The following is a 15,804-nucleotide window of genomic DNA, read 5'->3' as shown; positions in this document are numbered from 1 at the left end:
GACATACATTGGACGAATAACAAGAGATGCTTGCGCTGCATTCATTCTTGTGAGACACATTAATAGTGTAAGTTAAAAAAAAAAGTCTGAATTTGTTTTAAACACAGTTAGGCATCCATTCATTGAAACTAATGACCCTTGTGTTTACATCTGTTTATGTTTATTGTTGTCACATGTTAATTACAAGCTCACATTTCTGAGGTCTGCCATACCATAGCTGTGGTATCCATGTGTCGAATCTGAGCCGAACAAAGAGCACAGTCTCATCATGAGTGCAGAGATTCTTTCATATGACCTCATACTCTGAGACTGCTCTCTTTTACAGAACAAACAGCTCATCTGTCATATGAAACTTGACACTTTTTGCAGTTTAAAGATGCTTTACGTGAGAAATTTATTCTATTAAGACATAAAACAAATGGCCATGATGTGTGATCAGAGGCGTTCTCACGGGGTAGGGGGCCAGTGCCCTAATGGACAAAAATGCAGTGTGCTTAAGTGCCCTCTTGAGTCACATGAGGAATTTCCCTACTGGCTACCATTCATTTGTGGCCTCAAGAGCAATATATGAATTAAAAAATAAATAGTTTGGAGTGTTTTTATATTTATTTATGGTGAAAAGTGATGCGGTGTCCTATACTATGTCCTTGCAACTGTGTTTCCTATAGCTGCCCTTCCAATCAAAAAGGGTGCTGTTTTGAATTTTCCTACTGTCCCTACATGGTCTAAGGACAAATGGTGTCCTTAGAGAACATGCTATTCAGATATTCAGAATGTGGAAAATTATATACCAGTGGCGCCTGCCCCACCGATACACAGTAGGTGCCCTTTTAATTTTCGCCCCTGCCCTTCTAAATGTCTGTGCATGCCACTAACTGTTAGCAACAGAAATACTGACCTTTACCAAACCTTAAAAGCCTCACAACCCCTTTAAAAAACATCTCTTATGGTTTGCTCTGGCTACTCTAGGTCCCTCCCACAGTACAAAAACATGCAGAGGTTAAGTGGACACTCTAAATTGACCGTGTGTGAGAGTGGACTGTTGTTTGACTCTGTGTTGACCTGTCCAGGGTGTACACAGTTGTTTGTCGAATGGCTCCATCTCACCACAAACGCGCATGTGGAGTATAAAGCGTTTGACAATGAATTCATGAAAAAATGCCTTTACAGTCTATTACTGTCACCTTGTCTTCTCCCCTCATTATATGATAATTATCCACTTTCACTACCAATCTTCACTTGCTGCTGACATACTTCAATGTATATAGAAATAAAAGAGACGATTGGACGGTTATGTGTGTGCTGTGTATGCATCTGGAGCATTAGAGTAACCATTTTGTTGGACATATTTTACATATATCATTTTTAAAGTTTGGCTGTACTTAATGTAATGTAATGCTGCAATGAAAATAATTTGACTACATCTTGGACAATGCTGTCAAAATCTGTGTGACATGGTTAGACTGAAGCCAGGAACTAGCTGTCAGCTCATTACCAACACCTTGTCAGCAAACTTTCTGCACGGTGCCCACTTCCTGTGTACATCTGTGTGTGTCACTGTGCTGGAGGAGAGTGTGGGATGACTTCAAGTTGAAAGATGCCTCCACTCTCTCTCTCTCACCTTGTCTGGTGATTACAGCTGCCTGAAGAGAGCTGCACAGAGCCACAGGGTGGAGAGGGGAGTGCTTAAAAATAGGCACCAATATTTTCAATTTGCTGCCTTTTATCCCTCGTTACATGTTGTGTGTCCTTGAGAAATCTCTCAACGTTTGTCACAGGTACAAACAAGCACCCGCTGGTCCTCAGACACAGACCTTCTGCTTCCGTCTATTTCTGTGACACAAACTTCATTTCCTCTTTTCGATGCTGCCAGGTTCCACATGCAACACGTTTGACCACACTTGTGTGTCTGCACGTGTATATGTGTGTGTCTGCAGAGCACTTCCTGTTCTCTGACAGTGCTATGTTTGGAATATCGTTCTACTTGGCTAGTCATGTTTGGCCCTCTTTGCCGTATCTGTGTTTCACCTCACATTCATATTCATAGTATAGAAGATGTTTTTTTGTTTTTTTCTAGTTATAAATATGGGGCCTGCTGCTCATAGCAGACATAGCCGTGTCTTTGAAAGCCAAAGCTGGTCATTAGCAGTAAGCAGAGAATGACAGTCAGAGAGGGGAGGGGAGGAAATGAACAATGAAAAGGAAATGATCAGTAATCTGCCAGTGTTAGCTGTCAGCCTCCACTGCAACTCCGTCTGGATCTCATTATAGGTAAAATCATTTGGTTTAGGGGCTGAGGCTGTGTGTGTGTGCTTGTATTTGTTTGCTTTTTTGGACTTTTTCTGGCATTATACTGACCCTGTCAGCACCAGTAGCCCTGTGCACATGTGGTCCAAATGAGGCAGAACCTCATTTCCGAGGAACTGGTTATGTTTGGGGCTTTAAGATGTGAATTGTGGTTAAGTTAACGTTAGGGTTAGGCACTGAAAGGTTAGGGTTAAAGCACAGATTCTTGAATGTCCCCACAGTGCTGCAGTTATCATGACATCCCCATCCCTGGGATGTGGATGAGATGGAGTTGATGTTTAGATTTAGTTCATCTTTACAATGTATATTACACCTCCATATCAAATAGATATCTTTTGATGTGACCTGAATCTTGTTATGCAGCCTTATCATGTTCTTTGGTGCATCTGTGGTGTGAGGCAAACAGATTTTTGGTGGAGGATGGGGATTTTAGGGAGGGAGTTGACTGCAAAAAATAGTAAACAGAGTCCAAGTCTGTGTGTGTTTGTGAGAAAGAGAGAGACACAGCGAGCGAGAGAGAGAGAGAAAGAGAGAGAGAGAGAGCATTCCACCTAGAAAACAGCATCTTTGCTCCTTCCTGATTCTCTCTCTCGACATCTCTCCCACGCTCCACATCTCAGTCTTCAGCTCCCTCCCAAAGTCTCCTGAGGTACAGCATATGTTTGTGTGTGTGTGTGTGTTTGTGCACTGTAGCCTTCCTCTCTCTCTCTCTCTCTCTCTCTCCCTGCAGCTGAGGTGGGCGTGTGAAGCCTCTGACCCTCTCTCGCCCACTCTCCCTCTCTTCTGTCCTCCCCCCTCCTCTCCTCTCCACAGCTACAGAAGGCTATGGATGGGCTGCGTTTACCTCCACTCATCGAGGAGGCTCTGGACTCTACAGGTCTGTGTGCGTCTCTCTCTCTCTCTCTGTGTGTGTGTGTGTGTGTGTGTGTGTGTGTGAGTGAAGTTGTCTGCTATTTTTAGTTTTGTACTACAGATCTGATGTGATCGAGGTAGATGGGTCGATGTTTATCACGGTGTTTACTGGTGGAGTGAGGGAGGAGGCGGTGAAGGAGCTGGAGGAGGAGGAGGAGGAGGAGAGATAGTCAGGTGGTAGGAGGTGTGTGGGGATTATTGTGGAAGCTCGTCATTATTATGAGGAGCGGTGAGACTGGAGCTGACAGACTAAACTGACGAGTGGGCTGTATCAGTGGTGGCATCTGTGCACATTTGACGGGAGCTGCACTCTGCCAGGTAATGAGGAGCTGCATATGCTGCTGTCTTTCTTGAGTCTGTGTTATTCTGAGGATGATGAGAGAGCGGGGCGTCGTGCCGCGTTGCTTGTTATTCTCTTTCTGCTTTGATTATATTCAGCTCACACATGAATTCTTGTGGCTTGTGTTGAACTGCGGTTTGCTTGGAAACTTCATCACCACTGAATAACGCTGCTCTTCCTGCTGCTGCTGCTGCTCTGTGACATTTGGCACACATGCATATTCATAGTTTAAGCCTGATAAAGGAGCAGTTCTGTGTAACTGCGAGCAAGTGTTTGGGGGGAAGAATGTGTGGAATGTTGTTGTTGTATCCCGGCAAGGAAGAAGTGTGTCTCTGTGTGGCTTTTTGTGAATGGTTTTGCAGACAGGAGCTCAGAGTGGGACACTGCTTTGATTGGAGGATGTTTATGGCGTGGAGCGACTCAGAGAGGAACACAGGTCGCAGCCCCCAGACCAGCAAGCAGTGTTTTTGCCAGAACTTGCTTTCTTTACAATAACGTATAGTTGCCGGCCTCTACGCTCTGTAGAACTAGTTACCGCGTGATTAAATTGCTTCCTGTAATTTCCTTTAGCACATTTATTATGCTGAAACCCGAGTAGTGACCTTCATAAAATGGAGGCTGTCTCATGAGACGTTCTTCCTCTCTAACAAGCATGTTCCTGTTATCTTATCTCTGGGGACCTCTTTCCTTTCATCACAGCCCGAGGCTTGCTTTTAAAGCCGGAAATTCAGCAAGGACTCTGACTTAATGCAGCATGAATCCTGACTGATTAGTCATAATAAAGAAAATGAAGAGAGAGTGACAGCTTTATCTTACATCTATTTCATTTCGTCAATTGATTAAAGTATCTATTTTATCTGGGTCATTTTGAGCTAGATGCCTTTATTCTGAACAATTTTTTCTTAATAATTTTATCTCCAGTGCTTTTTCTGTCCTGTTGGAGACAATTTCCACACTGACTGCACTGGAAGATGTGTTTCTGACATCAATTGGCTCCTCTGCCAACAGGGAATACAGATGCTCTCACACAAGCAAACACATCCACAGATCAATACGACACCATCAGAGGCTGATTTGACAATCGCATGGTTGTTTCCGTCACTGTATTGTTCCAGGTTTGTACAAGCTGCCAACCATCTCTCTTTATCTACTATTTTTTTGGCTTTTCCACTCAGTATACTCTTTCCCCTCTTTTAGTCACAATCCCCTGCTCTCCTTAGCACCCACACACCCTCCAACGTACACACACACACGCGTACACACAGAGAAACCTTTTCACCTGCCAGTGCATCAGCCCACACAGCTTTTCTCTCCTCCTGTGAAATCCACATCAGCAGTGATACTCCCCATGGGTTCACACGCAGGATTTCTCGCAGCTCTCTGGAACTAATAAAAAGCAAAAACCGCTGCCATAGACAAACTTTGAAGATCTGAGCTGCACAGGCCGCTGAGAAAAACAACAACGTGAGATTCTCATGTCAGTGTTTAACATGGTCAGTCGCAGGGCTTTAAAGAAAAAACAAATATTAGATGCTGTTTCATATTAAAGCGCTCTGGTTCCTTCGCTCTCTCTCTCTCTCAGGCCCGAAGCTCGACACATTTTATTCAGACTGCATGTGCTTCAGTTTAAAATAAGGGGCTTTCAAACCACTCTGCAGGTTCCCGACAAAAGTGCCTGTTCATTTATCTCCTCTCTGTCACATTTTGGAGCTGAGATGTTGGTGAACTCATGTGGCCCATTCCTTCAGCTTAAATTGTCCTCTTGCAGAGATGCTGAACTTTGTTGCCTTATAATTTCTCCTCTCTCTTTTGCTGTAGGAGTTTTGCAGTGACATGCGATGCTGCGATGTCCCGTCTGTTCTTTGCTATGAAAGGAGGCACTGATTTGTGATCAAATCACTTATTCCCACGCCACTTGTTTTAGCTGTTTTGTTCTCCGTCACTATTCCTTTATCCTTTAATGCAAAAGCTTATCAACAAACCCATTATCTCTGAATCAGTCATCTACAGTATATGGACTGACTGACACAGTTTTTAATGCATGCTCATCTAATGAGGCCAGTTTATAGTGCAATCTGTGATGCTTTTGTATTCCATTAGCCCACTTTCTCTCAAGTCCCTTTGAAAGTACAATCATGAGCTTTCAATTTTAAATAACAGAGCAGCTCATTTATTTGGCCCAACCCTTGGGTGCTCGTGGTTTCTTTTATTGTCTTCTCGTCCTGCTGCTGCTGTGCCTCCAACTTCCTGGAGTTTTCCATTCAGGGACAGGAAGAGATACAGTGACTTTAACACCACAAGACCCTCAAGCCTTGTAATTTCACTCCTCATCGCCAGCAGTTGACTTTCCAGTCCGCTGATCTTTTATGACAATGATGTCAGCACGTCATTTATTCATCTGATAAAATCACTTGGGCTTCTCGGGAGGGGGAAAAGCAAACGGCAAACAGAAGTTTCCATAGTAAGCAAAACTGTGGACTCAGCTTTATTACCACAGTTACTTTCCATATGCTGAAGCTCTGGGATGTTAGTGTGGTGTTGTCGTCTCCATGGAGACGAACTAGTGTCTTCACCTGCCTCCTTCTAGCAGCTCAAATGCCCTCAGTCCATTTCGCAACTTTTTTATCCTCCCCTGCATCACTGATATCGTCTTCAATCCCTTTGTCTCTCTGTATTTTTATCACACTCCCTCCTGCTCTGTGTTATATGTTGGTGAGGACTTGTGTCAGTGCAGGGAAAAGCCGGCAACATCACTGCTGGGCTGCTTCAAAACTGGGTTATGAAGGGCTGGTGTGCATTATGCATGTTCTCCTATACACAGCCTCAGAGCTCAGTGACACATACATATATATTATACAGTATATATATATATATATATATATATATATACATATATACACTCTGTACTGTGCGTACTGAACACACGCAGTTTAAACATGAAAGACTTGTTTATATTCATATAGGTCACTACACAGTGACGCAAACACATGGCACAACACACCTGTAGACAGCCTCCAGCGCGTGTTTGTTTCAGTGAGCCTTCATGTTTTCCACAGCTGATTTCACTCCAGATGTTCCTCTCAGCGCAGGAACGTCAACTGCAGCGGCCACAAGGAGAGAACAGCACTGAGTCATTTGCTTCATAAAGAAAAGACCTGTGCCATAATGTTGAATAATTTTTCCACATGACAACTCCATAGTTATACATTTAGAGGTAGAGTTTTGGAGCAGGTTTATCTCACTGAAACAGCCAGTAGCTGGAATCCATGTGCAACAGAGCCATAACATAACGTGTGTATAGTATTGTTAAGTGATCGTGTATTCAAATATAATCAAGTGTGGTTGAATGAGGGTAAAAAATACTGGAGATACTGGATCTTGTTCAGTATATTCTCTATTACGCTATAATAACATATTTCATTTGATAAGAACGCAAAACAGCTGGATCACACTGATCAGAGCAGAAGGATATCCTGTTTCCCATCCATCAATCCATCCACTCTCTCCCATAATTCATCTCTTTGCACTCCCAATCTCAATTTTGCAACGTGCCAATTTCAATACACTGCTCACTCCATCACTGAACACTGAGCTGGTGTTTTCAAATTAGTGTTATATATGTGAAGGTATGTATGTAATCTCACGCAGCTATTCTGGGATGCTGACAGTGAACCCTCGGCCTCCTTGTTGTCTCTCTTCTCGAGAGTGGCACGGTGTTTGCTCTGAAATCCTCAATTTGTTTCCCTGCAATGTGATTATGAAAGAATGTGCCGGGGCTAGATAAAGCTGTCCTCACCCTGGAGCCGTGACACTTGCTGCCTGAGACCACTTTTCCTGCCCGTCCCTGCTCCTGTATTCATGTAGCGTTCCATGTCTAATGCAATCCCAGTGTGACTAAACATGTATGCAGTGGAGCGATCACAGGTGGTGCAGCAGCCGATTCTTTTGCACGGCGTGTTTGCTATTTCTTGCACGAGGGTTAGGTGATACAGCTTGATGAAGTGCCAAATAAAGTGTGAAATAAAGTGGGAAATGATTAACAGCTTTGGGGAAAGGTTACATATGAATAGAAACACTGGGAATATGGGAGGTGAGGTTCCTTGATGTGGTGTCGATTACATGTTAACACCTTTAAGAGATAGTGATATCGTTAAAGGAAGATGAGGAGAGTTGGCATGTGGGCTGGTAGGAAGTAGAGCTGGTCGTCCACCAAACAGATTGTCACTGGTTTGATCCCTGGCTCCTGTAGTCTGTGTGCCAAATGTCCTTGGAGCAAGACCTTGAATGGAGCAGCAAAACCTGCAATATGCAAAGACATTGTTGAATATTGGGATGACGATATAACAGAACTTAAGACGGTGAGAAAACATCCCTTACGACCTTGGTTATTAAAATAAATCATTAAATATTTGTGCAATATTTAGAGAAAATGATAACATAAAAAAAACAACCTTTATGGTCAGTTTTTGGCCAAACAAAATCAATGTTAATCGCAATCACAGCAGTCTTTGCGATATCTTTACTGACAAAGCCCTAACCTTGAACATCATTTCTCCCCGGACTGCTATGTGAAAATGAAGTGCAGCATCCCAACAGCAGTAAAATGTAAACAATAGCCAGTCTTTCCCATGTGGATTCACTGTGTGCTGTATGAACACTGTGGATACTGCATCTACAAAGACAAAGCGCTGAAATGCAGCACAAATCACTTATCTCTCCTAGTTATTACACCCTGAACTCGACATCCCTGAAGGGTTTGGCTGTGAGTGTGATTCAGTCGTAGGAAGTCTTTTGTTTCTTGATGGCCTTTGGCTGCTGCTGGCTATAAAAGCAGCTCCAGCTCTGTCCCTGCCACACGGACCCAGCTTTCTCTTCTTTATGACTAACTCATTACACCGGCATCAAAGTTTAATGACAAAATAGCCCTGTGCCCATGAAACCTCTCACACGCCTCTCAGGGGCTGCGGTGTTTGAATTAATGGGACAAAAATAAGGCGGCAATTAATGTCTCACAGATATGATTAAAATGTGTCACGTGTGCTTTTGGTAGTTACATCTATCTACAATGGCAACAAGAAAGAAGAAATAATTACCACGAAAAAAATGCAAGAATCCCCAGAGCAAAGATTACACTAGTGAGCTTCACTGTTAATTAGGCAGATCTTTAGTTAATGCTTCATTCTGTCTCCTGCTGCATCCCGCATATCAATAAATGTTTCTGGAAAGATATAAAGGACATAACTAACAGCAGGCCAGTGTGTTCGGCGTATACTGGATTGAACTGGATGAGACTGGAACGGCACATTGACGGCTCACCTGTAAAACTACTCCTGAGCACAAACAATCACTGTGATTTTAATCTCCATTTAGCCGTGGCCTTTTCCTGCATCACGGCAAAACCTCATTTGACTAATGGGAGTCGTCGTCATGCCGTCGTGCTGCAAACGACACCTTCCCCTGCTTCACATTTGTCTTCAACAGCTGTGGCAAACAACAGCTGCTATGATATCAGATCAACTTTACTTTACGTCACATATTACAATGTCTAATCAGGCTCCGCAGTTAACAACAAAGACTGGCACAACGACAACGACACCCCCCAGAAAAATGGGACATGAAAAAATAACTCATGATGTGTCCAATATGTGTGTAATATGAGAAAGATGTCTTGTCACGTCTTACTATGAGTAGTAGCTTGTGTTATTATGGACTGAGGTGCATTGCTCTGTGGTGAGTCATAGTGATTGCTTCAGCATATTGGCCCTCCTCCCCCCCTTCTCTTTCTCCCTCTCTTTCTCCCCCCACTGGGTTGGCTAACTCGCTCCACCTACTGGCTGAAAATCTGAATCCACACAGCTCAGATTTAGGAAGCAATGTGATGCAAGAATAAAACTATTTAACGCATGACGCCCTTTTTTTTTTTTTTTGGCATATTCTGACCTCTTGATTTCCCAGATGAAGGACATTCTTATTTTCTGTCATAATCTCAGCTTTAATCCCTTGACTGGCTATTCTGAATGTTTTAGTTAGCGTGTTCAATCGGAGCACTGGTAGCTCACAGCAAGAACTTTCTCTCTCTGCGTGTTCTTCTGGAGTGCGTGTGGGTTTTCTCCAGGTACTTCAGGTTCCTCCCACAGTCCACGTTAGGCACAGAATTGTCTGTAGGTGTGAGTGTGAGCATGAACACTCACTTGCCTCTGTATGTTTCCTCCTGTTTTAGGCTGGAGACATGAATGCCCCGACCCCCAAGTGTTAAACTGTTCATAAAAGATTGATGAGTGAAGTTGAATAGAAGGTGATGTACAATGGACCCGGTGCCACTTCAATCACAAGATGGCACTGTTGACTCAAAAGAAACAGAAGCGATGCTGCTTGAAGCGTGACTGAATTCTATCGGAGGTGTTTGAAACCTCTGAATGCAGCCAGCACATTCTAATATAGGCTGTCGTCTTTCCTGCAGATGACCCCTGCGATCTAAAAGCCGAGATCAGCCCCAACATGGACAACGAGATGACGGCCAAGGAGCGAGGTGTGCTGGAGGAGAACAATGAGAAGGAGGAGATGGACCAGGAGAGAGCTCAGGAGGAGGAGGAGGGTGAAGAGAGGAAGCTGAAGGAGGAGGAGGAGGAGGGTGAAGGCGAAGACAAGAGCAGGAAGGAGCAGGAGCCACTGACAGAGGAGCAGGAGCTGGAGGAGCTGAGGGCTCAGGTGCTGCAGCTGCTGCTGGAGCTGGAGGATGCCAGGGAAACGTCAAACAAACACCAGGAGAGCTTCAGTGAGCTGCAAGGTGGGGCCACTGACAGTAACAACAGGTCTTTTTATTCATTCTTAATAATCAGCCGTCTAAACCCTAACACGACTCTCACGACTATTGGAGCCATTTATTAACCTCTGTGTTTTTCTTCTGCTGTATTTTTACAAGCCGTTTTGGAAAGGATAACTGGGGCCTCGGCAGCCACAGCTCGCATCTTAAATGTGCGTTTCTGTACCATCTTAATGGTTCCTAAGGAGCAATTCAGTCTGCAGAGTGTGTAGTTTGTTGTCTCACTTCTGCAAATTGGAAGTCTGCAGACAGTAACCATGCTCCTGCCCGCTCCTAAATGAAAACAAACCAGTGTGACAGCCAGTCCGGCCAATTGATCATGCAGTAAATATGTTATGCTGAGGTCCGTTTCACCAAAACGACTCCAAATTTACATTTCAGACAACTCAATTTTTTATCTTAGTTTCATAACCAGGTTTGAAAATGCATTCATTATTTTTATTTGTCACGGCCGAAGCCGTCACTATCTGTGCATGAGCAGCGCTCACAGAATCACCTCTATGACTCGCGGTTTGTTTACAATAATCGGTCCACGTCAATGTTGGAACCATTTTAAGTCTCAGTGAGCACAAATATGATAAAGAGCAATAAATACTGATACTGAGATGAACTCAGATTAAAGAATAAATCAATGTCCCATTATAAGCGTAACAAAAAAATAAAGTAAACATGATCCTTCTGCTATGACTCAAATATCCTACTAGGGGCATCTCACCATCTTGCTTTAAAGGGCCACTTCACCACTTCACCCAAAAATCTAATTGTGTTATTTGACCATCAGACAGTGGATCTGAGCTACGCGTGTCATTCCCACAACAACAGAGGAAGTTGGGATTGAAAAAAAGAAATCAAACTGATAAAAAAGTTGACATCAAAGTCATTTCCTTCAAAGAAAATAAAAGCCCTACACTGCTCTTTACTGTGTTTACAAGTTTTAAATAAATTAAAAATCACATTTGGTCAAATGTGGTCGAATGAAACAAACACAGCAGCATGATAAGGTTATTTTTCATTCGACCAAGTGGAAGGAAAACTATTTAAATTCAATCAAAGACACTTTGTACGCCGATGATGGCGATAATGCTACTTTCCTGTGATCTCAAATGTTCCTTTCATTGCATTGAATTACCACGAGAGACAAAGACGACATTCCTCTCAGTGATTCTCTATGCTTTTATAATTCTGTACTCACAATCACAAAAGTTCAACCTCATTCTCTGCCTGCAAGAGCGAAGCGTCTCCTGTTCATCGCAATCTCGATGAAGCCGGTTAGATATAATAAATGTTTATATGCGGTCACTGACACAGTCTGCGCCTCACGGCAGCTAAATGGAGCATCGCATCATACCTTAGAAATTATGAGCTTAATGGTCAGGGACACAAGCAGTGAGTAAGACCTTAGGCATTGAGCCGCAGTGAACATCTACAGTGTGTGTGTGTGTGTGTGAAGGAGAGAGGGAGCATATGTAACTGTGTCCTACTAAAAGACATGAGCTCAGTCGTTTGTCTGGCAACAGTTCAGGCATTCCTCAGACAACTGCGTGCATGCTGAGGGAAGCTTCCAGACTGGGTGTCCTAGACCACAATGAGAAATCGCTGTTGGTAAACTCCCAGTGGGGAACAGTCAGCTGCTCCAGGAGCTGGCAGCTGTTAGGGGGAGGAGGTGGCAGAGCATTGGAGGTGGTGGTGGGGCCCACGTTGCATGGTAAGAGAGTGACGTATGCTGAGGTGTAAGTACAAATCCAGGATATCTCTGTACGGCTCTACGAATATCTATGACAGATGACTGACACAGGCTTTCAGATGCACCACACTGACCTGTCCTATATGGGTTATAATGTGACGGAAGCAGAAAACGACCTGTGACAGGAAGCACCAGCAAAAGTCTGGAAATAAAATCTTTTTACAGTTCAGTGACAACAATATTTTCTGACTCAGGTCCCTCCGGGTATCTGGTCGTGTAGTTTTTGGTTTGAGATTTTCTGTCCCCACGCGGACATCGTATAGGTGAAGGGAAAGGGCCGAAATGATTTACGGTACTTTTGTTTTGTTCTGCTGTTGTTAAAATTTATTAGAGTCTCTGTCAAATAAAATTGATTTTTTTTATGAATGAATGTACTCAGAATTCCTGCTCACATTATAGTCACACAAACCTGCCTCTGTCATTTAATCTTACTCTTAGGATGAACAGCTTATTAAGTTGTCATCTACTGTTTTTTTTCCTGTCTCCTCTCCTCTCCTCTCCTCTCCTCTCCTCTCCTCCAGGCCTTTTGGAGGACGAGCGTTTGGCCAGTGCTCATCAGGCTGAGGCCTTCACGCGCCAGATCCAGAATCTACAAGGTAGCAAAACAATGTAATTCTTCACAGTGGAGATCAGTTGTTTAGTTCTCTGGATAACTCTGCCGTTCAGCTGATCAATAATGGAAACAGCACGATAAGAATTACAAATCACACACTGCAAATTGCACCATTCTTTGTTTGTTGCTCCGCAGGGTGGACAGTTTATTTGCATTAATCAATAGGACATTCATCTTGATCCACTTTCGACGGAGTAGTGGAAGTGCTGCGATGTAACGGACTAACTTTTTAGTTAAACTTGCTTTCTCTTTTTCAAATATTTTCTGGATATTGATTGTTAAGGTTTTTTATGAGCTTTGAACACAAGTGGGAAAATACTGTAATCTACTAATTCATAAAATAAAAAAAGCATTTTTAACCTCTATAAGATGGTTTCCTTAAAATACTAAACTAAAAGTCTGACCCAGAAGAAAGTCTGTTGCCATCCGTTACATCAGCACCTTCTAAACAGTACTCACACATACTGCATGACACACAAACACTGATGCTGCAGTCTCACCCACACGTCCTCCATAAAAAAACTAACTTCCTTTTCCTCCTCCTCTCTCCACAGCTCAGCTGCGCTCTGTACAGGAGGAGATGGACAGCCTGGAAGAGGAGAAGGAGAGTGAGCTGGCCGAGGCCCAGGAGGAGCTGCGTGTTGCTCAGGAGGAGGTGCTCCTTCTCCAACAGGCAGCGGAAGAAGCGGCAGCAGAGAGGGAGAATGACATCGCCTCGCTGCAGGAGGAGCTGTGTCGCCGGCGGGCAGAGCTGCAGCGCCTCAGCGAGGAGACCCAGGAGTACGAGCTGGAGATCACCACGCTGAGGGCAGAGATCAGCATGAAGAGTCAGCGAAGGGAGGCTGAGAGGAGAGAGGGTGAGGGATGGGGTTGATGGGCGCAGAGATCAGTGTGATATGTGTGGATGTGTGAGATGAGGCATGGATAAGTCTTAAGGTTGACTGACCCATGTTCAACTCCTCTTTGGCCTTGTTCGAATAAGTTAGTAGTTCCGCCAAGATCAAAAGACAACACCATTCAACTTACAGCAAGTCCTCGTACTTTGTGACCTTCTGTTATGAAATCAAACCACATCTACATCCTTCAGCCGTTAATCATTGTATTTAATAATATTAAAATTCTCCTCCTCCTGCATACCCGTGCAACATATGGCCATACAGCGACACAGTAACATAAATTATACTTAATGTGCTTCATTATCCACTCATCGTTTTCCAGCACGTCTGTTTGTGTGGAGGTCACGAGAGGTCAAAGCCTCCTCCCTCACCGTCTGTTTTAATCACGCCGAAAGTAGGCGCACAATTCAATCTGTCCTCACATTTTCAGTGATCACTTGATATGTGAATCTGAATAATATGAGCTAACACGATGAGCAGCCTCACACAGACTGTGCTGTCAGTGATGTATGTGCAGCAGCTCCTGCAAGGCCCCTGATATTAGAGCAGTTTAACCACCCACCACCCCCCCACCCCCCTTCACCCTGAGCTTTAAATGTGAGTGCTGCAGTTTAAGTGGAAAAAAACCCAACCCTCCTTTGTTCCGGGAGCAGCAACCATGTTTAATTTGCACACGGACTGTTAGCTTTGGTTTGTACTTCAACATCTGCTTGTACGTTTTAGTATGGAACAAAAAAAAAAGAAAAAGAAGAAGAAGAAGAAGCAGAGCATTTGTTGCAACTCTGTAATACACTAGTACCAAGGTACATAAGCATGTACTACGTGAATAGCCGCTAATGTACACTGCACCATATATAGATATGTATTTCATACATCATTTAGTTGCCATTTTGATCACTCTAATCCTAACAGAGTGCAATACTACATTTTATTTCTATTTATAAATTGTGAAAACCATATTGTTAAATGATTCATTTCTGATCCCTTCTTTGATAAATCAGCAAAGATCAAACACTCTAATCCATTAGAAAAACACTTTTGTAACTACGATTGTAGAGGAAACCAAACAAAACATGTTGCTTAATTCATGTCATTTGAAATAAGTGTCCCACATTTATTTGGTGTGGCCCAAAAGTCTATGTGCACATGTGTTTGGCATTGTGGACGCTGGGTATATGAAGTCATTAGGAGGAGGGACACACTGTTCCAACTCATGATGTCAGGGGGACTGGACTCTGCAGCTGAGCCTCATCTGGGACTCTGCACATTTCATATTATATCATGAAACATCATGGAAAAATCATTTTACATCTGAGTAGAAAATCGCCACTGTCAACATCAGCTTTTAAAGGAATAGCTCCACATTTTTTTCCGACCTCTATCCTTTTAAAGTATACTCATCTGTGACCTTCCTTGTTCCGTCAGGTGATGTGGACCTGCTGAAGGAAGAGTGCCGTATGCTGCGGGAGGAGTGTCAGACCCTGAAGGAGGACAACAGACGTCTCTCTGAGAGGCTGCAGCTGCTGCAGAGACAGAGGACATGGTGAGAGGTCAATGACTCCTCACTCATCGTCTGTGCTTACTGGCTCAGCGAGAGGGATTCCCCACTGGAATACAACACCTCATCATTCAAATTCACCTTATGTCTCTTTCAGTAAATCGTTGCCAACAGGGGTGTCTTGATTGCTGTAAATGTGTTTTATGATTGAGAAATTACTTATTTATATGTAATCAAAGGCTTCACAGAGCAGGGTGAAACTTAAATTTGAGACTCAGAGATCCTTGGTGACCTTGAGAACAATCTCACTAGAAGATTTGTTTAGTAGCTGTTTTGGAGTTTGCTGAACGCATCACACCGTGCATCTAATTATATTCAGAAGTCAAACTGTTTTCTGAGGACGACCTTGTAATGTATTAACAGCTCAAGTCAAGGTCATAGATGTTACATACAGTAGATACTGTACATACAGGAAACATAATGTGGATACAGATTTGCTCTCACGATATTTTAACTCATTTTATAGACATAAAATATCTAAAATAGAAAAATGAAATATTTAAAGTATTCATCAAAGATGGTCCTTGGTTGCAGTTCTATGACAGCACTCCTGACACAGTGACTTTTGAGTCGTCATTACCACATGATTAGTGCTCAGTATTTACTCTAAA

The 15,804-nt window shown here is 43.3% G+C and overlaps 1 protein-coding gene across 9 annotated transcripts in view; it reads left to right on the top strand.

Annotated features, from left to right (window-relative positions):
* The first annotated feature begins 2,192 nt into the window (after positions 1-2,192).
* Positions 2,193-15,804, top strand: part of LOC122776443 (coiled-coil domain-containing protein 136-like) — a 19,877-nt gene continuing 6,265 nt past the window's right edge. For 2 of the 9 annotated variants that reach the window (XM_044036987.1, XM_044036992.1), the window contains exons 1-6: positions 2,835-2,956; positions 3,038-3,184; positions 10,020-10,346; positions 12,648-12,722; positions 13,294-13,596; positions 15,061-15,178. In XM_044036987.1, the coding sequence (XP_043892922.1) occupies positions 3,133-3,184; positions 10,020-10,346; positions 12,648-12,722; positions 13,294-13,596; positions 15,061-15,178 (875 nt within the window). In that variant the 5' untranslated portion in view covers positions 2,835-2,956; positions 3,038-3,132. Of the gene's footprint in view, positions 2,272-2,803; positions 2,957-3,037; positions 3,185-3,398; positions 3,538-10,019; positions 10,347-12,647; positions 12,723-13,293; positions 13,597-15,060; positions 15,179-15,804 lie in introns of those variants that run through there. The other 7 variants (XM_044036985.1, XM_044036986.1, XM_044036993.1 and 4 more) reach the window with 7 other exon arrangements.

This window comes from Solea senegalensis, linkage group LG10 (assembly GCF_019176455.1).
Source record: "Solea senegalensis isolate Sse05_10M linkage group LG10, IFAPA_SoseM_1, whole genome shotgun sequence".
NCBI classification, from domain to species: domain Eukaryota; kingdom Metazoa; phylum Chordata; class Actinopteri; order Pleuronectiformes; family Soleidae; genus Solea; species Solea senegalensis.
This window is presented reverse-complemented; position numbering and strand designations above follow the sequence as displayed.